Below are 25,666 nucleotides of genomic sequence, written 5' to 3' on the forward strand. Positions count from 1 at the left end.
CAAAATAAAATAAAATAAAATAAAATAAAATAAAATAAAATAAAATAAAATAAAATAAAATAAAATAAAATAAAAATAAACATTAAAAATAACTTTAAGGGGCACATGGGTGGCTCAATTAAGTGTTTGACTTAGGCTCAGGTCATGATCTCGCGGTTTGTGGGTTGGAGCCCTACAGTTCAGAGCCTGGAGCCTGCTTCGGATTCTGTGTCTCTCTCTCTTTGTCCCTCCCCATCTTGTGCTCTCTCTCTCTCAAAAGTAAATGAATAAACATTAAAAGAAATTAAAAACCAAAAGATTTAAAAAATAATAAATAAATAAATAAAATTTAAAATACGTGAAGAACTCTCAAAACTCAACAGAAATAAAACAAAACCAAGAAGAAAAAGGAATAGACCTAAAGAAACACTTACTGAACAAGATACGCCAATGGCAAGTAAGATAATCTCGCTAGTCACTTAGAAAACGCAAAGACCACAGTGAGCCGTCACCACACACATATTACAGCAACCAAAATAAAAACAGTGACAACAAATGTTGACATGGAGACACTGAATCTCGCACACACTGCTGGTGGGAATGTAAAATGGCACAACCAATCTGGGAAATATAAACAGTCCAGCGGTTTCTTAGAAAACTAAACACACACCTAGGATGCAGCCCAGCAATTGTGCTCCTGCACGTTTATCCCAGAGAAATGAAAACACGTCCACACAAAAAACACCTGCACTTGATGGTTCACAGCAGCTTTATTGGTAACGTCCAAACACTTGAAACAATCTCAATGTTCTGCACAGCAAGTGGTCAAACATTCATCCATCCCATGGAATGCCAGCCGGCAATAAAAAGGAACACACCGTCGTCGATACACCCCACAACCTGAATGGATCTCAAGGGCACTGTGTTGACCGAACAGGCCAATCTCCAAAAATCACACACCGAATGGTTTCAGTTATACAACACTCTCAAAACTAAACGTACAGAGCTAGAGAACAGACTAGTGGTTGCCAGAGGCCAGGGACTGGGGCAGGGGAGGGAACAGGACCCCAGAAGGCAGCACACAGGAGACAGCTGTGGCGACGGGACAGGTCTGCATCGTTACTGCCCTGGTGGCCTTGCGATCCCACACGTGTAGTACAGTGAGTGAAGTACACACGGGTACAGCACAGCCAGCTTCCGGTCTGACGCCACACTACAGGGATGTGAGATGCAACCCCTGGGGGGACTGGGTGGGGGCGGGTGGGACCCTCTTTACTATCTTTGCAATTTACTGTGAAACTATCATTATTTCAAAAGAAAAGATTTTTTTTTAATAAAACAAAGACAGAAAATTATACATGATGCAAATACAAATAAAAGAAAGCTGGTACTGACAGAGGGAGGGAGGGAAAGAGACAAATCAAGAAACAGACTCTTAATAACAGAGAGTTATCTGATGGTCACCAGGGGTGGGGGTGGGGCATGAAACAGGGGATGCAGATTAAGGAGCGCACTTGTCACGATCAGCACAGGGGGATGTGTGGAACTGTTGAATTACCACATTGTACACCTGAAACGAATCTAACACTGTAAATTAGCTGGAATTAAAATTAAAAAATAAAACGAAAGATGGTATCATTGTACTGAAGTCAGACATACGCACGCACAGAAGAAATACCATCAGAGACAAAGACCAAACCGACATAAGTTAGTGATCCCACGCTTGCATCACCTAATAGCATACTCTAAAATATACAAAGCAGAACTGACATCATTTAAAGCAGGAGACACACCCTCAACGATGTGGAGAGATCCACCCAAGCTTCTCGTAACTGATAAACAAGCAAACTTCGGGAATACAGAGGACTCAACCAAGACAATCAGCTCTTATAACTCACTGACATACAGAGCAACACACACAACAACTAAAAAAATGTGTATTATTTTTCAAATACACACAGAAAATTAACTAACGTTGTCCATATACGATGAATCATAAAGCAAGTTTCAACACGTTACAAAGACTGAAATTAAAAAAATCATAAGTACGTTCTCCAGCCACAGTGGAATTAAGACAACAGTCAATTACAAAAAGATAATTAGGAAACTTCCCGACTGTTTGGAAATTAAGCAGAATGGTTCTAAATTGCATCGATGGAAGCAGAAATGACAATGAAAATCGTTATATATTTTTAACTAAATGATAATGAAAATACCATGTGTCAAAACTTAAATGCATTTATTTTTAAAACAGAAAAAACTGCAATGCTCATCTTAGGAAGCTAGAAAAAGAACAGCAAATTAAGCTCAAAGTATGAGAAAAAATGAAGGGAAGACAGAAGTCAATGAAACAGGAAGCAAACACCCTACGTTCACAGTGTCTCTCCTACAGTGCTTCGCAGAGAATATTTCACCTGAATCTAACAGCAAGGAAACCTCAGACAAACCCACATTTGAAACATACAAAATACCTGATCTGCAGTCTCAAAAATATCAACACAGTGAAAGACCAACAGCGAGGACGGTTCCGGATTAACGAACACTGCACAGACACGCCACCGAACAGCCACACCAGCCCAGAGAAGAAGTGCACGACGGAGGACAGGATGGGGACAGCAGACGGAAGGCACGGTACCAACACTACATCTGAACACGGCGACTGCGTGACGGATGGAGGAAAATACCCTTCTCCTACGGAACGCACGATGAAGTACTCGGACGTAGAGAAAGGAATGTAGAAGCAACCCAGTCTGAATGACTCGGAAAATAACGGTAAGATGTGAAGAGAAAGGTAGAATAAACATGGCGGAAGCTTCAAAATTAGTGAACTTGGGCAAAAGGCATATAGGAATTCTCTGTACAATTCTTGCAACTTTTCTAGAAGTTAGGATTTATTTCAAGATCAAAGTTTAAAATTTCAAAAGCAACGATACCACCAGATGTTTGGCTCTTTGAAAAAAAGAAAACGGATAATCTTCTATCAAGATTACTAGAAAAAAGGGAGAGACAAATTGACAATATCATGAATTAAAAAAATGTGACATCCCTACAAAGCCTCATTCATCCTACATCACAGGAATTTATGTATTTGAAAAAAGATAAATCCCTTGAAAAGCACAAAGCATCACAACTGACACGACAAAAACAAAACAAATCTGCACAGCTCTGCAACTGCTAAAGAAATTAACTCTAGAATTAGTAAGTGCCCACAGAGAACACTCTAGGAATACGGGCTATTTAACCTAGAAATTGTGACACAAGTCAGCGATTTCTAAAACCTTGTTTGGCCGTGAAATTCCTTCTTCATATGAAAAGCTTACAAGAGGTAAGAAAGAAAAAGACAGACACCAAGTGGAAGTGGAAAGGGGGGTGGATAAGCCTAAATCCTGCCCGGGCTCACTTCCCGACTCGACACTGCCCACCTCTTTGAGGGACTCCTTGGAGTCCCTGGGAGCCCACGGAACACTGTTTGAAGACCGCTGCATGAGCTGACACTGAAATCAAATCAGGTGTAAAAACATCTTTCTGTAAGGGGCGTCTGGGTGGCTCAGTGGGTTGAGCGTCCGACTTCGGCTCAGGTCATGATCTCACGGCTTGTGAGCTCGAGCCCCGCCTCGGGCTCTGTGCTGACAGCTCAGAACCTGGAGCATCTTCAGATTCTGTGTCTTCTCTCTTACTCTGTCCCTCCCCCACTCACACTGTCTCTCTCTGTCTCTCAAAAATAAATAAACTTTAAAAAAAATTTTTTTTAAAAACATCTTTCTACAAACTTCTAATGGGATAAAGAGGATGATAAGTAAGATCTCTTTCTACAATTACGTATATTCTTTTTACGGGGAAAGGGACAGAAGTTCATGACCGTAAGAAAGGCTCCGACCACAAGCCTTGAACAGAAAGACTAGAAAAGCTGTAACTTCTTAGACACACTCTGCTCAAGTTATGTTGGCATTGGCCAGCCGTAATCTTGCCCTGCCAGTCCCCAGGGCTGGAGGACAGTCAGTGGCGAAACTGTCCTACACACAGAGTGTGGTTTCACACACCAGACTCTAAAGTCAAAGGTGAGCAGACTTAATGCAGTTTATGTCAACCACAAGTGAACCTGTTTAAAGTATAAGCAGTCCTTGCCTTCATCTCCTTCTGGTTAAATTAACAGAAGAATCTTACTCCAAGTCAAAGCATTCCAGTCAAATAACGCACACAGGCGGCTACGGTGTGAATACATTACATTTTACGGGCCCATATCCGCCTTTTTGGACACAGGATAACCACAGACGAAGACAAGGGAACTTAGCTGTAAATGCTGATATGGTAACCAGAACTGATTCTACCATGCATTAATTACAAAACCGCTCATTTTCTCCATCTTCTATGCATTAAAACGACCCTTAAAAAAAGTGAATTTGGCTTTCCGGCCCCCTCTGGTTCTAATGGCTATCACTCTCCATGACGTCATTTCGTTTAGACTGTCTTCAGTTTGATACGAAAATAAATGTTAGAAGCTAAGCTTTTAAATGTCTGAACTCTGTAACCCCGGTGCCCGGGACACTAGGCAGCAACAGATACCACACCTGGTACAGAGGAGCTTCCAGCCTCCACAGACAAACCGCTCCAGTCCTCTCCTTCGTCGTGCGGTCCTCGCTCGTGGTAGCGTGTGGTAATCGCTCTCGTCATTCTCGAAGCCTTCTTCAGACATCATGAGTGGCATTTCGTCCAGGTGGGCGGACTCATCTTCCAGCTGGTACCTGCTAAAAGGTAAGAGCAGAGTGCTGAGGCAGGTCAGGCAGGATTCCGTCACGGTGAGGGGATCATGTAGGACCCGAGCTGGTCCAACTTTACTGACCACGCTTTTCTGTACTCCTCAAACTAAGCTGTCTGCAGCGCAGGCAAACCATTGTAAGTAACGGATGCGACTTTCCTTTGCAAAAATCTTACCTAGCCAGGGTAAGCAGAAACAGAAGAGGCTCCCCAAGGAAGCCGCCGTGACCGTGCTCTGAGGGGAGCCCCCCACGGTCATCAGGGTGAACGGTCAGCTCAACGGTACCACACACTCACAGTGTTCAATTCAGGAATATAAAAAAGTCCATCATCTAAAATACTACTACTAGCAAAAAATGCATATGTCCGGGTCACATCTCCATACTGTTCCAGACTGAAAGGATATAAAATTTGACCAACTTTACACTCATCAATCAAAGTCATGGAAGTGACTTTTGACCTACGCAGGTGTCTCATGGTCAAGGCAGGAACCTGGTGCCCCTGGTTTGTTGTCAGACTTGACACACACAGCAAGAATACTATGTCCCACTTATACTTATTCTGTCTCTCTTATTCTCTTTTCTAAAACTTTCTATTCAGTTAAATTTCCTCCCTAGCCAGCATCCCTTTCAGAGTCCAACAATCCTCTTCTGATTCCAAAAACAGGCAGCCTACTGTCAAAGGTCCATTTTATCTTTCCTAAATCACGGACACATTTGTCTTTAACAAATAAAAGCTTACCTTGAGAACCAACAATGTGTTAGAAAGTGTAACTCAGAGTCAACAAATGCTATCTTATTTAATGTTACGTCAAGCCTTCTTGGTAGGCGTTACCCCAATTTCAAAAATAAGAGAGCAGACTTCTGTGTTCCTGTGAGATAATGGCAGTTGCTGAAACTGAAAAAGTCCACAGACTTTACAGAAGACAAATAAAACGAACCCAAACCCACAACCACAGCCTAAGTGAGGGCCAGACGATACTACAATCTACTTAAAGACAACAGCAAACCTGTAACAGGACGAAGGCAAAGAAAATCAGACAAAGCGTATCGCAACCAAACTACTCAAAGCAAAGATAAAGGAAAAATTCTTGGAAGCAGCCAGAGAAAAAGGGCTCATTACGTCTAGAAGAACATCAGCTCCAACACACACGAACATCTCGTGGAGACAGACGGAGGCCAGGACTCCACATCTAAGTATTGAAACAGAAGCAGGCTCAACCCAGAATTCTACCTCCAGCAAAAAGATCCTCCAGGAACGAAGGCAAAACAAAAACATTCTCAGATGAAGGATAAAACTCGGAGGATTCGTCACCATCACACCTAGGACAAAAGAATGCTGAAGAAAGTTTCAAGATAAGAAAATGATACAAACAGGAAACTTACAATTTCGAGAATGAAAAGCAACACAAAATTCTTTAAAACGTGTATGATGATGGGAAATGACAGTTATAACATCATCCGGTGAAGGCTTCAGCATAAAATATGTGAACAGACATCACAGTCATACTGTAAGAAGTGGGCAGTTCCACAGTCTCCATTAAGTGTAAAATACTAACAGTGAAAAGTCAGCTATGTACACTGCAATCCGTACAGTGGGACTTCTCAACAGCAGTACCATTAACATTCGGGCTCATAGAATTCTCTGCTGATAGAACGGTCATGTGCACCGTGGAATGTTCAACAGCCTCCGTGGACTCTACGCATTTGATGCCCGTGGGAGCACCCCCCTAGTCGCAACAATAAAAAGGTCTCCAGACGTTGCCAAATGTTGCCTGGAAGACAAAAATCACTATCTACAAAATAATAATAAAACATTTTTTTTCTTAATGTTCACCGCAAGAGAATAGCTGCTTACTTTATTATTCCTTTATCGAAGTAGCTTAACAAAATCCACCTATAATTTAAAATTATACCACAATGTTTTTCTCTGTGATTTCCAATTTCGTATTGGATGTGCTGATGTGTATAATTTTTTAGTTCATTTTGTAAATTTACATCCAAGTTAGCATAGAATGCAACCATGATTTCAGTAGTAGATTCCTTAATGCCCCTTACCCGTTTAGCCCATCCACCTCCACCACCCCTCCAGTAACCTGTTTGTTCTCCATATTTAAGAGTCTCTTATATTTTGTCCCTGTTTTTATATCATTTTTGCTTCCCTTCCCTTATGTTCATCTGTCTCTTAAGGTCCTCATATGAGTGAAGTCATATGATATTTGTCTTTCTCTGACTAATTTCACTTAGCATAACACCCTCTAGTTCCATCCACGTAGTTGCAAATGGCAAGATTTCATTCTTTTTGACTGCCAAGTAATACTCCAGTGTGTGTGTGTGTGTGTGTGTGTGTGTGTGTGTGTGTGTGTGTGTGCGCGCGCACGTGTGTGTATAACATCTTCTTTATCCATTCATCCAGCAATGGACACTTGGGCTCTTTCCATACTTTGGCTATTGTTGATAGTGCTGCTAAAAACATCGGGGTGCATGCGCCCCTTCAAAACAGCACACCTGTATCCCTTGGGTAAATACCTAGTAGTGTAATTGCTGGGTCATAGGATAGTTCTATTTTTAATTTTTTGAGGAACCTCCATACTGTTTTCCAGAGTGGCTGCACTAGTCTGCATTCCCACCAGCAGTGCAAAAGAGATCCTCTTTCTCTGCATCCTCGCCAACATCTGTTGTTGCCTGCGTTACCAAATTGCGCCATTCTGACTGGTGTGAGGTAGTATCTCACTGTGGGTTTAATTTGTATTTCTCTGATGATGAGTGATGTTGAGCATTTTCTCATGTGTTAGTTGGCCATCTGGATGTCTTCTTCGGAGAAGTGTCTATTCGTGTCTTTTGCCCATTTCTTCACTGGATTATTTGTTTTTTGGGTGTTGAGTTTGATAAGTTCTTTATAGATTTTGGGTACTAACCCTTTACCTAATATGTCATTTGCAAATATCTTCTCCCATTCTGTCGGCTGCCTTTTAGTTTTGCTGATTGTTTCCTTCGCTGTGCAGAAGGTTTTTATTTTGATAAGTTCCAAATAGTTCACGTTTGCTTTTGTTTTCCTTGCCTCCAGAGACGTGTTGAGTAAGTTGCTACGGCCCAGATCAAAAAGGTTTTTGCCTGCTTTCTCCTCGAGGATTTTGATGGCTTCCTCTCTTACATTTAGGTCGTTCATCCATTTTGAGTTTATTTTTGTGGTTGGTGTAAGAAAGTGGTCCACGTTCATTCTTCTGCATGTCACTGTCCAGTTTTCCCACCACCACTTGCTGAAGAGACAGCCTGTCTTTATTCCATTGAATATTCTTTCCTGCTTTGTCAAAGATTAGTTGGCCGTTTGTCTGTGGGTCCATTTCTGGGTTCTCTATTCTGTTCCATTGATCTGAGTGTCTGTTCAACAGAACAGGTAGGAAACGTTTTAAATATAATGGCACATAATGTTAAAAGATTAAAAGTAAAAAGACGGAAAAGGATACGATGCAAACCCTCTTTCAAAGGAACAAAAGTAGCTATTGTACTTTAAAACAAAGAAGACATCAAAAAAATAAAATGGAAGAACCGCCCAGGATAAAGAAGGACATTACATAATGACAAAAGATCAAATCCCCAATAAGCTCCAGCAATCCTGAGTGTGCACACACTTACCACCAGTTTCAAAGTGCAAGAAGTATGAAGGACATAAGCGAAAGGAGGAACAGACAAATCCTCAGTACTGCCTGAAGGCTTCCAAACTCCTCTCTCGGTTACTGACAGAAGAAATGGAACATCAGAAAGGACATAAAGATGTGGCCAACACCACCAGCGTACCTGCCCTTACTGGCATTTACGGAACACTCTGCCCTACACAGCAGAATATACTCCTCAAGTGCTCAATGAGCACTCACTCCCACGGACCACATCTTGGGCCCCAATACAAACTAATACATGTAAGAGAACTGAAATCAGACAAAGTATGTTCTCTCACCGTAAAGAAATTTCTTTTAAAAATCAATGACAGAAACGTATCTGGGAAATCCACAAATACTTGGGGGGTAAAAAGCAGAACAGTCCACGGTGCTGGAGAAGCATCCACAAATTCCTCACAACCGGAATGGAAACTCAGGAACTGCAGAAAGTTCTAGAGATCTCCACCCTAACCTGGACTCACCCTCTGAACCACTCACCACCGGCAACCTGACACCTGCCTGCTGACGCGATACAACACGAAGCAGACCCAGCATTCCCCCAACACATTTACTGTATTTAATCAGTCTCCAGAGCAGTGGTTCTCAAAGTGCAGTCGCCACACCAACAGCATCAGCATCACACGGGGTCGCGTCAGGACCAGAAATCCCCGGACCACCACTAGACACAGGAAACTTCTGCCAGCAGCCTACAGCTGGCGTCAGGAGCGCTCACACTCTGCTGTTTGAGAAGCACTGTTCCGGGGCTAATTTCACGTGACAAGAAGTACACAAAACCAAGAGCACTGCCCAACTCCAGGAGGTGTTAGTCCAGACACAGGACGCACTACAAAACAGCAGCCCGGACTCCTCAAAACCACCATGTTCTAGAAGCACATGACGGTGATGGCTATACAACCCTGGGGATATACCAAATGCCACTGAATTCTGCACTTTAAAATGGTGAATGACATGTTGTGCATTGTACCACAGTTTGGGCGAAAAGAAATTATTGAGACAACAGAAGATACTTGAAATGAGCTGCAGATGCCATATCAGGAGTTACTGTTAATTTCCTTGGCTGTGACAACAGTGTTGTGGCTTTAGAATCCAGCCTGTCATGGGGAGGCCCGTGCTAAGGGCCCTACCCGCAGAGCACTGACAACAGGTCAGCGTAGACAGAAAGCCAACGAGGCATAACGTTCACTGTTGTTCAATCTGTGTAGAAGAACATTCTTTTAATGTTTCTATATGTTTAAAAGACATCATAATGAGCGGCTGGGGAAAATGTATTCAAGGAAAAAATATTTAAGACCCAAACTGACGTCCGAGTGTCGTTTCTGTGGTTTCTCGAATCCAGGTTTCGCCATCTTTTTTCCCACCATTATGTCCAAGACCTGTCGTGCCCTGGACGCTGTCCTCTGTACCATCGTTACTATCTTCATTCTCTAGACTGCTTGTGACTCTCCAACGTTCTGGAATGAAGGCTTTCACAAGAATGACAAGTTTGAGTGCTACTCCAGATAATCGGGAACGTCCAGCAACAGTGCAATTATTTCCGTTCTGCTCTAAATGTTATTAAAACACATCTTCTATGGCGTGTAACACGCTTCGCATGTGCAAAACGAGCTCTCTTTTTAGCAGTGCTTCAGGGAACTTTGTGCATGTGGACGTTCTCACACCTGCACGTGTGTGCGCAGGCAGGCATGCAGTGATGGTGCCGGGCACTAGTCTGCCTACCAGGATTCAGTGCAAAGGTCAGAAGGCAAAATATTCCAGAAGCCTCGACCTTCAGGAAACTTTATTCTTGCAATAGGTGCCCAGCTGTCAAGAATCCAAGCACAAGTGGAGTTCAGTGACGGAAAAGATGTCCTTAGACTACAAGGCCAATGCTGACCTGCAACCTAAGCTTCTTGTGCCATCTTTTTAACATCTGCTAACTAGAAAATAATCCAGCAAGCAGACTGCTGAGTTACAGGTTACTGATTTATTCCCTACTGTTGGACAAAGACAGGACTTCCCACTAAATAACGTTTCAGTGAAAATACCTGTGCACAGAACTCTCTCCCCATTTTTACGTGAATTCTTTCAAAGATTCCCTGAACTGTATAATTGTCCCATAAAGTCACAAGCTCTAGAACACTTGAAATGTAACTGCCAACTGCAATTTAAACTCCTACCACTAGGAGTGCTAGAACAGTACCAAAAACACTGGAAGCAATTTTACCGCAAGTTCATCGGACCAGGGCTGAATATGTGTGACACTTCACTTAAATAAGGGGCAGAAAATGACATCTTGTCCCGGCAGTGATTTGCTTCTGCCATCACACGGGGTCCTACACGACTACTTACAAACGATGGCTAAGGCTGCCCCCCATCAGTGTAGCTGGGCCCATCTTGCTTGTGCCCGCTCTGCGGTGCTCCCCGTGGCCACCGCTCAGCAGCCCTGGTGGCTCGGGCCTCCTCACGTAAGTGCTGGGCTGCAGGTGCACCTCTTCAGTGGCCAGGTACTCGCCGTGCCTCTTCAGCCAGTGTCACCAGGACCATGAGTGCGTTCGTTAGTGACGGGGGTCACAAAAAAGGTAGGTTCCCCGTGGTCTGCCTGAACTTACTTGCGCCCGTAAACCCTGCTATTTTCAGCGAGCACTTCAACCACCGTGGGGTTCTGCGGGGCCGTACAGAACACAACCACAGAAATGGCAACATTCGCTACCGAAGGGCCCGCCTCCGCACACGGATCTGTAAGACCTTCTCAACATGTGGGGGCAATTTGAAGCAAGAAAACAAGACGTTACCCTCCACCCGCATGGACCGGGCCTCTCTGCAGGGCCTATACGGGGGAGGCAGCCTGCCGACAGCCTGCGGGAGCCCTGGGAGACCAGACGGCCTTGGCCGACCCAAGCGGGAAGGAAGAAATCTGTTGAAAGCCACTATACTGGTGATCGTTTTAGCACAGCGACAGGGAACGAATGCCACTGCAGAGCAGCCAATGACGGGATTTTGTTCCCTCTGTGCCCTGAGGCTCTCATCCCTCCTGCTCTCCCGCACAGCCCCGGGGAGCGCAGGGCAGCAGCCGGTGCTGTGGCTCTCCCAGGCGCACCGGCGCCCAGGGGCACCCAGCAGAGAGACGTCAAGTGTCACAGGGAACCCACACTCGGCGCCTGGCCGAGTGGAGACCAGCTGGCCCTCATACCGTAAAACAGAAAGTAAGACTAAGCAGACGATGAGCAGACCCTCAGCAAACACTAGCCGCCGAGATGTTTCTCCTCCTCCCACGACAATTAAATGTCACAAATAAAAACCATGGGACGTCTGAAGATCCTGGAGAACGAAGAGCACATCAGACCGAGTACCCAAGGAAGGTCACCTCCCCGAATCATTACAGGAACACGAACAAACGCTCTGCAAGCCAGCTGGCCACGCCGAGCACCCCACGGGATGGTCAGCGACAGACGCGGCCTCCGACTCAAGGGGCTCACGTGCACCAACCGGTAAATCTACAAGGACGGCAGCGGCAGCTGAGGAGACGGTCACCTGGCACCAGGAGGGTGACTGAGCAGGGGCCGCAGGGGCCGGCTCCAGGCGGAGGGGCAGGGGCGTGAGGGATGACCGCGGCACGCCAGAAGGTCGCAAGGCCAGCACGGCGCTCGGGAAGGACTGCCGGCCACTCGAGCTGGGCACGACCGTCTGTCACGAGTGTGGAACTGGAGAGAGAGCAGCGTGCCTCCAGGTAACGACAGCTGTTACTCCCGCCACAGCTCCGGGCCGTCTGCTGCGCGAGGCAGGCAGAACACCCCAAACACCCGGCTTCCGAAAAGGAGACACAGACGTACGCACGTAAAAGGGTAAAAAGTGGGGCGCCTGGGTGGCGCAGTCGGTTAAGCGTCCGACTTCAGCCAGGTCACGATCTCGCGGTCTGTGAGTTCGAGCCCCGCGTCGGGCTCTGGGCTGATGGCTCGGAGCCTGGAGCCTGTTTCCGATGCTGTGTCTCCCTCTCTCTCTGCCCCTCCCCTGTTCATGCTCTGTCTCTCTCTGTCCCAAAAATAAATAAACGTTGAAAAAAAAAATTTAAAAAAGGGTAAAAAGTTTCCTGTAAAGACAGAAGATCAAATACACGGTCTCCTTTCAGCACCTAGGTTTTCAAAGCCTGAGCCTGAATGGAAAACAAGAGGTACCAACAAGGTGCAGGAAGCTAGAAAGCATACTGGTGGGCGGTGAACAAGCAGGTCCAAGGAAGCAGGCGTCTACACCCAGCGGCAAGGAAACAGGAGAGCCGAGCTGCTGGAACCTCAGGGTCCAGGCGGGGCGGGGATGACACCGCTGGGGCCTCCAAAGTGGGTCTGAGGAGAGGTAACTGTAGGAAGTGATCCAGGAAGTGATCGGAGAAACATCTGGATCCTCAGATTGCCCCCTTCCCCCTACAGATCGAGGGACACCTACCCTCTGGGGAGGGGAGTCAGAAGAGAAAGCAGAGGGGAGGCTGTGCTGAAACTGAAGCCTGAGTGAAGGAGAGCATACGAGCCAGCCCGCCCGCCCTCCCGGCTGCCCAGGTAGGAATTCAAGGTTGAGAGGAGGGGAAAGGAAAGGAGGAGAAATCAGCAGCCAGCATTTACCCGATGCTGTCAGGCATCAGTCTAACGCACTTCACCCATATTCACTCAACTCCTAGTTTTAGACAATTAATACCGGAAATTTTTACTATAAAAAGCAAAGTAACTCAAATGTCCAAGACAAACGTGCTCTATCCACATAATGTGGTATTATTCAGCCTTAAAAAGGACATTGCGATGCGTGCTACAACATGAAGCTTCAAAACATTCTGCTCAGTGAAAGGAGCCACACCCAAAAGACCAGCCTCGAAGGACTCCAGAACCACAAGGTGATCAGAGCAGTGGACTTCGCAGACAGAGGCACAGGAGGGTTCCGGGGGCTGGGGCGGCGGGGACCGTGTTCAAGGGCTGGAGAGCTTCAGTTTGGGGGGGGGGGTGGGGGAGGGCGGTGACTGGCTCCTTTCAAAGGGAGCGGCTGGAAAACAAAGGAGGTGTGGGGACTGGGAGACACAGCACAGGTCTCCGAAAGACCCAGAAGGGGCTGCAGGGCCCTGAGGGCCCCGGACTGGAGGGGGCAAGGCCAGGGAGGGACACTGCAGGCCAGGCAAGCCAAGGGGAGGGACTTCCACTTTAATTTTCGGAAGAAGATTTTCAACCTAGGAAAAAATTTTGTTTTCAAAAAGAACTTTTGAAAAGTGCAAATTAAAACAATTGAAAAAACTAATTCTTAACACTGAGCATTCCTAACAATCTTGGATAACCAGGCACTCGATGGCTGGTCGGTGTGAACAACTTCTCTGGAGAACTCTTTGTGAAAATGCATCGAAAGCCTTTTTTTGTGTGTGATGTGAGTAAACTTTAACCACAGGTCCTAATTAGCCCATGAAAACATAAATATCTGAAAACATGAAAAACGAATACAAGATTTATCTACAAAGATGACCATTACTGTGCTGTGCTGCTTAAAAGTACACCCAAGAAGCACGGGAAAACTTTAATATCGGTGATTAAGCCTGGTTAAACACATCCGGAAGGCCGCCTGCTGAAGGTCAAGGTCACAGTGGGGAGAGGCAGCAGCACCTGCCGCCCCACCCCCCACCCCCAGCCTCAGCAAGCAGCAAAGCAGCAAGCACAGAACATCCCCACAACAAGGGACTGGTCACTTGAGATACTCAGGCAAAAGCCCAGGTCATCTGTGAAGCAGCAGGCCTAAAACAGGGCCAGTAGGTTTCCTCTGAAAAATTCCTTGTTTTCTTATTTTCTGCATAAGATCTCTTCTTTTAAAACAGCCGACTAGAAAATGAATATTTATACACAATGCAATTAAAATTCAAAACACCACTTAAATATATTATAATATAGTATACAAAATGAGATTTTTCGTCTTTTTCATTAGGTTCTTTCCACGATTGTGTTGCATTTTAGCAAAAGTCACAATCTTATCAAGTTTAATGTTAGAAAAGTAGTACAATGAGTCTGAAAGATAATGGATATAAGCAACATCATGTTTAGTAACCTCCACTTCAGAAATGGAGCCTTTGAACTGGCAAGCAATTTATTCCATTTCCAAAGCAATTTTCCTATTGTATTGAAAATTTTACCTCAGTATTTAAAAACAATAAGACGATGAATAATGGATTTTTTCAGAGACAGGATAAGCAGAAAATCTTAAGTGTCTTTGTTGCCTAGTGTCATACACACTTAATTGGTTTGTCACTCAAGAAAAATCAACGTTTCCAGCAATTAAGTATAATTCTGGAAACATATTTTTAAAACGAGTAAAAACAAAGTGAACAAAGACGACAGAACAGATGATACCAAACCCACGAGGACTGCCACACTAAGAGGTGGAGACAGCTATCTGAGCTGCTGCCAAAGGTTTACAAAAATTAGGAACTTTCAACAAAACACTCAAGGGCTGGAAGGCACGTAATTTGCATGAATCTAAGGAAAAGGAAAAGTAGGTCAATACAATAACTAGCTTAAACTCACATTAAGCATCTAACAGCCTTATTGTTTCCATTTTGATGAGAAACATTTCTGAGAAGCCAACTGCTAGTAAAGGGAGAAACCATTAAAATACGCCTAATGCTGAAACCTTCTGGAAGAAAAATAGACACTGCCCCCTCTGCCTACATGTTAATAAAGTAGGAAAAACAAAGCAGCAAAGGGCTATAAAGAAACGTCTTTTTCCTTCATCAAATACAACTTCCAAGTTCAAGTGTCACTGATGAGTCATTCATATGCAGCAAAAGTGTATGAAGAACTGAGAAATTGGGACTTTTCCAGTCTTCCCTTCCTACACTAGCGGAGGAGGTAAACAGTGGAATAGTTTAAAAAAAAAAAAAAAAAAAAAGGAAAGGAACAGTGCCCAAGAAGCAAGCCGCGACCTCGGCAACAGAACAAGCAAGGACAAGGGCCTACTGGTCCCTCAAGCCAAGAGACGCCCCTCACGTGAACTACACACACAGTCACCTCGGAGCTACTGATCCCTCTTCCAAGATGCTCTAAAAGAGACCGAATACCAACTTCTTGACGTAAGAAATTACACAGATGCTACACATAAATTGAAACAAACTTCTAAATTAGAGTTAATGCTACAATACCCCATATTATGCAAATGCCTAATCTGCAATCTAGAAATTTAAAGATAAGTGGGCCAGTTGGCTCAGGACACATACTCAGTCCCCTCAAACTGTGACCTTCACAATCATCAACTCTTATCTTCATGCTAATACTGTCGACTGCAGAAAATTCAACCGAAATATTCCTGTCCTGGCAGATTTAAAGAACTTCATAAACTTGGTGAGCTACAGACCCTTAAGAATATGTATGTGTCTGATCCAAGGAGGCCTGGGCACTTTGACAAATGCCATCTTAAGAGTCATTCTATACTTCAAAAAAACCTTTTCAGTTGTAAATTGTCACAGAAAAGGAGAAGTTTCATCTTTACAACTCGTAAGATATTTTTTAGATCATCATCACAGTTGTAAAATTTGTATTCAGAGAAAACTGTGTATAGACACTCAGAATGGGAAAACTAGCATTAGAAAAATTTGTGTTGCCTCTATCAAGAAACATGCTAATATTTTAGAGATAATCAGACAATAGCCATCTGTTCTCAGCATGAATCTCTTTTCAAACACTAAAGTTTAACTATTATAATACTGCAAATGGCTCTAGGCAGGGCCAAAAGCCACACTGCAAAGAGAAGCAAGGAAAAGGTACTAACAGACATGGATAAACAAAATGATGTCCAATGTTATTCATTCTTCATTCAACTGTAAAGATAAGGTGAATAACACAGGTACCGTTTAAGAGACAGAAATACAAATATCAAATTAACAAATGTAAAAGTTATCTTACTTTTACCCAACTACACATAATACAAGAAGGAATAGATGCTTCACATTAGTTTACCAAAAAAATGATCTTAACAAGTGATTGCATTCCTAGTGAACTGTTGAATACCACATGTAGGAGACAGCATTTCATTCACCTGCTAACATACTGAAAAAACAAAACAAAACAAAAACAACCAGGAACATCCTCACACATGTTAAACCACACTCAAATCACATCTAATTTGTCCCCTTGAAATTTTCATAAAATATAAACCTCAGGATGAAAAATTCTATACAAGTTTTAACGATTTGCCATCACTATATTTTAAGTATATTGTGTCCTAAACTGGTCTGATTATAACGAAATAAAAGTTATTTCACTCCAAAGAAAACCTGAGAACTTTTAAAATACTTTAGTACAATTCCTTATACTTTGTGAGCACAAAATTATATTTTTATATGGTCAGAGAAAGAGGCTTTTAAAGCTCACAAAGCAAGAAAAGCCTGTATCAAAGCTGTTTTTCTTTTTTTTTTTTTTTTAATTGTTTTTATTAGTTTTATTTTTGAGAGGCAGAGAGAGACAGAGCGCAAGTCGGGGAGGGGCAGAGAGAGAAGGAGACACAGAATCCGGACCAGGCTCCAGGCTCTGAGCTGTCAGCACAGAGCCGGATGCAGGGCCCCAAACCCACGAACCGTGAGATCATGACCTGAGCTGAAGTCTAATGCTCAACGGACCGAGCCACCCGGGCGCCCCCCAAAGCTGTTTTTCTAACAACTAATCAGCTTTCTATTGCCTATGTGGAGGAAAAAAACCTCATAATATTAACGTTTGTTCTTGGAAATGTAAGACTGCATTTACACTTTTCATTTTTAAACTATTTTTTAGATTTTATTATTTAATCTAAAATTTATATCATTTTTAGATTGTACTATTTAATCTAACATTTATTTTATAGATCATATAATTTTTTAGCTGCATTCTAATACACAGCACACATATTTCCCAAAACAGAAATACTAGACAAACCTTAAACTATCTACCAATTCTGAAGTATGAAATTAGTGATTTGTTATATATTAGGTCAAAAGTACACTTAAAAACGGTTAGTTTTGTTAAATATAGTTTGCTGCAATAACAAAATCTATAGCAGGGTGCCTGGCTAGCTCAGTAGGAGTGTGGGACTCTTGATCTCAGGATCGTTGAGTTTGAGCCCCAAATGAAATGTAGAGATTACTTAAATAAAACTTACCAAAAAAAGAAGAGAGAAGAAAGAAAATCTAGAGATGAAGTGGGATGGCAGCTACAGCGTGCCAGGTTTCTTTCCGAGGTGACAAAAATGCTCAACACTGACTGCAGTGATGGCTGACTTATCTGTGAATACACTAAAACACAGAATTTTACCCTTTTTAAAGTTTATTTTGGGGCGCCTGGGTGGCGCAGTCGGTTAAGCGTCCGACTTCGGCCAGGTCACGATCTCGCGGTCCGGGAGTTCGAGCCCCGCGTCGGGCTCTGGGCTGATGGCTCGGAGCCTGGAGCCTGTTTCCGATTCTGTGTCTCCCTCTCTCTCTGCCCCTCCCCCGTTCATGCTCTGTCTCTCTCTGTCCCAAAAATAAATAAAAAACGTTGAAAAAAATTAAAAAAAAAAAGTTTATTTTGAGAGAGACAGAGCACACACACCCTCCGGGGAGGGGCAAAGAGAGAGAGAGGAAGGAGTCCCAAGCAGGCTCCGCAACGTCGGCACACAGCCCAACATGGGGCTCAATCCCACGAACCGTGAGATCACGACCTGAGCCAAAACCAAGAGTCGGACGCTTAACCGACTGAGCTACCCAGGCGCCCCTGAATTTTACACTTGAAGTGGGAGACCTGTATGGTATGTGAACTGTATCTGAAAAGCTATTAATGAATGAAGAACAAGTAAGAATGACTTTAAAATACAAGGAGGAAAGACAAAAACAAAAACAAAAAACAAAGGAAAATTACTCCTTCCTTTCAGTTCCAGAGCAAGACCGAGCAGAGCCCTTCCCAACTCCCCAACAGACACAGCTACAAGCTGGAGATGACACACACAGACAGGTGAGGGGGAGGAGGAGGCAGACCAGGAGGGACCTCACACCCCAGGAGCAACACAGCGGGAGCTCCCAATGCTGTGTACAAGAGAGTCAGCAGCCAGAAAACAATCTCGGGGAACAGACCTAAGACAGCCCCAAGAAAAGCCTGGTTCCTCCTGCCCATCTCTCCCACTGTCACAGCACATGACAGGACAAGCTGGAACCCAGAGGTAAAGGACCCTCAGGAGACACTGGAGGAGGCCACAAGGTGTAATAAACAGGCACTCCTCCCCTCCCCAGACAAGGAGACATCAGCAGAGCCCAGTGGGACGCCTCAGACCCCATCTCTGCCCAGCGGTAAAGGGACACCCGGTTTTCACCCCATGAGGCAGTTATAAGGCAACATGGCCTCATCCCACCTCCCCGCCCCTCAGTCCTGGGGTCAGAGGAGGCCTAATAGAACAGAAGATCCAGAGCCTCATAGCCTAATACCCAAAATGTCTAGGATACAATCAAAAAACACTCATACTGGGGGGTCTGGGGGGCTCAATTGGTTAGGCGTCTAACTTTGGCTCAGGTCACGATCCCACAGTTCGTGGGTTCAATCCCCGCGTCAGGGTCTGTGCTGACAGCTCAGAGCCTGGAGCCTGCTTCCGATTCTGTGCCTCCCTCTCTCTCTGCCCCTCCCCGACTCTTGCTCTGTCTCCCTCTCAAAAATAAATAAATTAAAAAAAACAAAAAAAAACCCATACTTGATGCAAATGAAAACCAACAGCTATTTCAGCAAAGGATACCAACATGAAGAAGAATCAAATGGAAATTCTGAAACTATACATACAGTAACAGAGATCTAAAACCCTAACGGATAGGGTTCAGGAGCTGAATGGAAGAGACAAAGGAAAAACCAAGGAACTTTCTTTCAGTGAACAACAAAAACCACCCAATGTAAGCAGTAAATGGACTTAAACCAAAAGAGCAGAAAACTCAGGACCATATGAGACAAGAAAAGATCTCCAAAGTTGTCTCCAGAGAGAGTATCAGAAGAAGACACGAAAGAGGGTGGGGCTCAAAAGTACACAAAAAATGGCTGAAAACTTCTAACTTGACCAAAGATATAAACACGCAGATTCAATATGCTATGTGAACTCCAAATGATATAGACCCGAAGAAATCTATGCAAAGACCCATAATGGTGAAACTACTGAAAAATCAAGACAAGAAAAAAGCTTGACAGCAGTAAGAAGTAACGTATTACCCACGGGAAAAGAAACATCCAAATGACATCGGATTTCTCATCAGAAATCATGGAGGCTGAAAAGAAGCAACATAGCATTTTTCAAGTGCTAAAAAAAAATACAAAAAAACCTGTCAACCCCAAATTGTATATCTGGTAAAATTACCCTTCATGAATGAAGGAGAAAGACCTCCTAAGATGAAACAAAATTAAGAGGATTTGTTTCGAGCACACCTACATTAAAGAATAGCAAGGAATTCTTAAAACGGAAATAATAAAATAAATTCAGAAATTTCAGAAAATAAGAGAATAACAGAAATAGCAAAAACATGGGTCAATACGACAGGCATTCCTTCTTTTGATTCTTCTAAATTATGCTTGAGCAATAAAGCAAAAGTTAAAACACTGATGTGTGATTCTAGTTACACGAAAGGGAAATATTTACATACTTCTACATATATAAAATTTATACGTCATTTTACAAAATGATAGCTTTACCACAGAGACGAGTAAAGGGATGTCGTGAGGTAAGGATTCTACACTTCACTAACACAGATAAAATATCAACCCCAGAACACTGTGATGAGTCACATATGGATAATGAAGCACCTAGAACTACCACCAAATAGTATCCATACAAAGAGATACAGTGAAAACCACCACAGGGAAATCTGAATGGAATTCTAAAAAATGTTCAAGGAACCCACAGGAAAACAGGAAAAAGAAAACAAGGAAACAAAAACACAGAAAACAAAAAGGAAAATGGCAGATATCAGCCCTAACTTATCAATCGTGACAGTGAACATAAATGTTCTAAATACATCAAGCGTAAGACAGACGTGGGCAGCGTGGATAAGAAGTAGAATCCCACCATAAGCTGACTACAAGAAACTCACCTCAAACCTAAGTAGGCTGGAAGTAAAATAATGGAAAATTATATGCCAAGCAAACGTTAATCAAAAAAAAGCCTGGGGCATCTAGGTGGCTCAGTCAGTTACGCATCCAACTTGGTTTCGGCTCAGGTCACGATCTCACGGTTTGTGGGTTTAAGCCCCACATCGGGATCTGTGCAGACAGCTCAGAGCTTGCTTGGGATTCTCTGTCGTCTTCTCTCTCTGCCCCTCCCCTGCTCTCTCTCTCTCAAAATAAATAAACTTAAAAAAAATTTTTTTTCAAAGGAGGAAAAGTCTCCAATCAATAATCGAAACTCCCACCCTAAGAAACAAGAATGAGATAAGAAAAATAAACCTAAAGCAATCAAAAGGAAGGAAAAGATAAGACACAGATTAATGAAACAGAAAACTACAAAAAAATCAGTAAAATAAAAGATGGCTCTTGGAAAAGAGCACAACTCTAGCAAGACTAACCCACAAAAAGGAGTGAAGCACAAACCACCACCATCTGAATGAAACCACCTCAAAGCCACCAAGAGAACATGACCAACAACTCAGTACACACAAACATGGCGACTTTTCTGAAAGGGACCAGTTCCTCAAAGGGCACAATCACAACTTCCCCAACGTGACACGGCTCACGTGAACAGCCTAGAAACTGCGTCTGTAAATTGAAACACCCAGGAAAGCAATTTGCAGGCCGAGATGGTTTCACTGGGAAATTCTAGCAAACGTTTAAAGGAGTCAACACCAAGTCTACACAATGTCTTCCAGAAAGTAGAAGAGAAGGGAACATTTCCCAACTCATAAGGCCAGGCGTCAGGGGTAAAATCTGACAGCCGCTGCACCAACATTTACCGTCAAGTCCAATCTGTGCCGTGAGGGGAGCAGGGGACCACAGGAGCCAGCAGGGCATTTAATTCTATCGCGGCTGGGCTGGAGATTCGCAAGGCTTCACGAGAAAGTAACTGCAGGTGCTGACAAAGTCAGGAACACAGGCACCGAAATTTGGAGATTTTCAACGCCAGCAGAAACAGCCGCAAGAGTCCAAAATAACTGCCTCGGGGGGTGAGGGGTGAGGGAAGGAGAAGGGAGTGAGCAGAGCACAGAGCCACAGCACCTTCTTCTGGGCGTTTTGCCACTTAGCTTTCCAACTGCACACACATTCCCGTGACAAAACGCAACCAAACTTCACAAAATAACGTAAAAGCACAACTTCCGCTTAAGACCCATCTCTCCCTGCTCCCCTACCAAGTCCACACATAAACCTTGGAAATAAAGCAAGAGCCAACCAAAGGAGTGCTCTGGAAGATGATAAAAAGGCAGCAGTAAAGAGGAAGCGAGCTGGGCTGCTCTGGAACAGAGGACCGGAGAAACAGCACAGGGGAGGACGTCTTACACGCGCCCACCGACAGAAGAAAGGACCTAGGCCTCGTATTCCCTAACTCCCAACCAAGCAACAAAAGGCAGCCCAGGAGGGTCATTCCTCCCCTGGAGAGAGTCCACCACCAGCAGCAAGAGATCACCAAGTGCCTGTGGGAAATGGCCCTAAGACTCCCCTGTCCTATCAGGGGACACTGGTGCATCTGGGCAGCACCAGTTAGAGGAACCCTAGAGGCCTCAAAAGCCCCTCTGTCCCCACGGGCCTCAGGTTCCCCTCTCTCACCAGGACAACCAGGCAGCACCAACTGCAATCTTGCTTCAGAAGCAGCCAGTCCAGGAAGCCTGAATCCGCACCCCCCCCCCGGCCCCGCCTCCTGTGCCACCAGAGACCAGAGCGGTGGGGGGGCACCAGCGGGAAGGATGTGGCCTCAGGGGTGCTCAGACTCTTCTAACCAGAGGCACCAGAACCGCCAGCAGGCACACACAGAACAGGTACAACCACAACCACCGCCCAGCCAACAAAGCCTCCTTGTCACAAGGCCTGACGCTTCCTTCTCTTACAAACAGACGCTGGGTCTGGGGAAATCCCTTCTTCCTCTCAGCAGCATAAGCAGAGAGGATAAGAGTCCCAGTAGGACCACATAAAGCAAGGACACCAAAAATCACAGCACAAAATTAAACTGTCATTGGAATCACAGCCCATAAATGTAGGCCGGGACCTACAGGCTAAATCTAAACAGGCTGATCACCTGCTAAAGTAAAAGATACAACAGGACCCACGTATAACCAAACATTAACAGCCAGAATGTCCGGGATAAAATCAAAACCCATCAGTCATACGAGAACCAAAACACTCACAGTGGGACTTACAAAAGGCAACACACACCTAAGCCGAGGCTAGCTCAGATACTGGAATTAGGTGACCACCATTTTAAGCAGCATACAGAAAAACACTTCAACAATTACGAACTCTCTTGAAACAAATACAAACTATAAAACTGAACAATACAACAGCGAAAATACAACACTGCTGGATGGGATCAATAGAAGAGTGAAGACTACAGAGGACAGAATTGGGGAATTTGAGAACAAATCAATAGAATGCACACAATCTGAACACAGAAAAAAGAAACTGGGGGAAAACAGCCCAGGGAATTACATAACACTAACAAATGTCCAACATTTGTATCATCTGCGTACCAGCAGGAGAAAGGGGAGATGGGGGAACCAAAGAGAGAGTACACGAGAAACTAACGGCTAGAAACTCCCTAACTTTGGTGAAACAAACCCCAACAGATTAAGAATGCTTAACTAAGTACCAACCAAGATAAACTCAAAGTCCACAAGATACATCACAGTTAAACTTGTAAAAATGAGAAACAAAAACTTGAATGCAGTCAGGCACAAATAACACACTGGCTGTAGGGATCCCAATTCGAGTGGCAGTGAACTTCTGCAGAAGTCATGAAGCGTAGCCAGACATGTAACAAGAGTTTTCAAGTGGTGAGAAAAAACTGTCAACCAGGAATTCTATATCCAATAAATCTACCCCTCAGGAATGAAGGGTTAGTGAAAACATTCTAAGATGAAAGACGTTTCAAGATTGGCTATACTAAGTTTCTCAAATAGAATGGATTGGGGGAAAAAAGAGAATCCTGGAACACCAGGAAGGAAATGAGCAAAACAGCATGAATAATAACAGAATGACCAAAAACATGGGTACGTACAATGAACTATCCTTATAATCCTGAGTTTTATAAATTGTATTTGATGATTTAAACAAAAAGTGTAGGGGCACCTGGGTGGCTCCGTCGGTTAAGCATCCGACTTCGGCTCAGGTCATGATCTCGCGGTCCGTGAGTTCGAGCCCCGCATCAGGCTCTGTGCTGACAGCTCGGAGCCTGGAACCTGTTTCAGATTCTGTGTCTCCCTCTCTCTCTGACCCTCCCCCGTTCATGCTGTCTCTGCCTGTCTCAAAAATAAATAAACGTGGGGCGCCTGGGTGGCGCAGTCGGTTAAGCGTCCGACTTCAGCCGGGTCACGATCTCGCGGTCCGTGAGTTCGAGCCCCGCGTCTGGCTCTGGGCTGATGGCTCAGAGCCTGGAGCCTGTTTCCGATTCTGTGTCTCCCTCTCTCTCTGCCCCTCCCCCGTTCATGCTCTGTCTCTCTCTGTCTCAAAAATAAATAAAAACGTTGAAAAAAAAATTTTTTTAAATAAACGTTAAAAAATATATAAAAAAAAAATAAACAAAAAGTGTAACACCTTCTGATATGAGTTAAAGTGGGGGGGGGGGTGGAAATGGGTAAAGGGACCAAAATATAAGCAAGGTTTACACACTTCACTCCATGGAGTAAAATCCTAATACCAACATACCATGGTGGTAAGTCCCTGTGTATGTATACTGCAATGCCCAACAGAGCGAACACAATAACATACAAAGACCTACACTCAAAAACACTGGGGAGATATCCAAGAAAACCTCAAGTAACCTAAAGGAGGGCAAGAAGAGAAACAGAAGGGGAATGAGAATCAGGAGAAACAGAAAACAGACAATAAAATAGCACCTGAGCTCCAAGGTAGCAATTAACTTCAAGGTAAAGGGTTTAAATACAACAATCCAAAGACAGAGACTGAGCGTGCTTAGTGGCAGACCACGATCCAACAAAGAATTTGAAACTCACTTCAAATTCAACTTAGGTTGAAAGCGAACACGATGCAAACATTAAACCACAATATGGCAGAAGTAAATTTCAGAGCAAAGAAAATTACCAGAGACAAAGAATATGTTGTAATAAAAGAAACAATCCACCAGAAGACGAAGGGATGCTAAATATCTACGTACCAAAAACGGAGATGCAAACCATGATGGAAATCGATTGTGAAATAAGCAGGATAGTTCCAACTAATGATCTTCTAAAACCGACCACTTGGAGAATTACTAACGCGATTACTCTCATAGGTAATATGAGGGAGGAAAGGAGAAATGGTACAAACACCAGACACAGGCACCTTACAGCCCTGTAACTCTCGGCAGTCCTGTAAGAAGAGCCAGTGTCCCCGCTTTTACATCCCAGGAAACGGGGGTTCCGTTTAAGTAAGATCAAACAGCAAGTAAGTCAATGAACCAAGATTCAATTCAGCTCCGTAACATTATAATACACATTCTTCGACTGTATGTCATAGCCTTTCAAACAGCCTGCAACAAAAACTACCTTAAAACTAGAATCCTGAAGCAACTGGATATAGAAATATGCAGTTTTCTTCCTCTTATGTATTAAAAGTTAATTGCTTCTAAAATTCCTCAGGAATAAAATTTCCACTTACTGTAGAGAACAGTATTTCTTCTTTCCACTTCTTTTTCTAATAACTCTACCATTTATTAAATGCAGTGTTCTTCTCTTTAGGTAAGAAATAAATATGAGCTAAAACCAACTAGGGTATGAGACCTCCATTGTAAAATGAAAGGTGGGTAGGTTTTCAGTCTACCCCTAAACTGTGGTCCCCATTAACCAACTTAGCCTTCCGAACTTCCGTTTCCCATTGCTACAAGCAAAAATTCTTGTCAACAAAAAATACTTTCTAAACCCATGATTAAGTAAAAAGTGTAGTCTGCAAATAAAACGAAACGTCCCACATTTGTGAGAACAGTGCTTGCCCGTGAAGGTACATATTTGTGACGCTAAGTACAAGTTACAGGGGTCACGTCCACAACCTCTCCAGTAACGCCCGGAGGTTCGAACACCGGAGCGTCCGCGTGACTTCCCGCCGGCGCAGCTGAGAGCTCAGCAACGGTACGGGGGGGGGGGGGGGGGGGGGGGGGGGG

The 25,666-nt window shown here is 44.0% G+C and overlaps 1 protein-coding gene across 8 annotated transcripts in view; it reads right to left on the reverse strand.

Annotated features, from left to right (window-relative positions):
- The window catches only part of ATP9B (ATPase phospholipid transporting 9B (putative)), a 259,429-nt gene that overhangs the window by 233,230 nt on the left and 533 nt on the right, over nt 1-25,666 (reverse strand). For 6 of the 8 annotated variants that reach the window (XM_040478532.1, XM_040478531.1, XM_040478536.1 and 3 more), the window contains exon 2: nt 4,548-4,724. The exons of 1 other annotated variant lie outside the window; for it this stretch is intronic. In XM_040478532.1, the coding sequence (XP_040334466.1) occupies nt 4,548-4,724 (177 nt within the window). The remainder of the gene's footprint in view (nt 1-4,547; nt 4,725-25,666) is intronic. One more of the 8 variants, XM_040478530.1, reaches the window with a different exon arrangement.

Source organism: Herpailurus yagouaroundi, unplaced genomic scaffold (assembly GCF_014898765.1).
Source record: "Herpailurus yagouaroundi ecotype Mexico unplaced genomic scaffold, PumYag 142, whole genome shotgun sequence".
Lineage (NCBI taxonomy): Eukaryota > Metazoa > Chordata > Mammalia > Carnivora > Felidae > Herpailurus > Herpailurus yagouaroundi.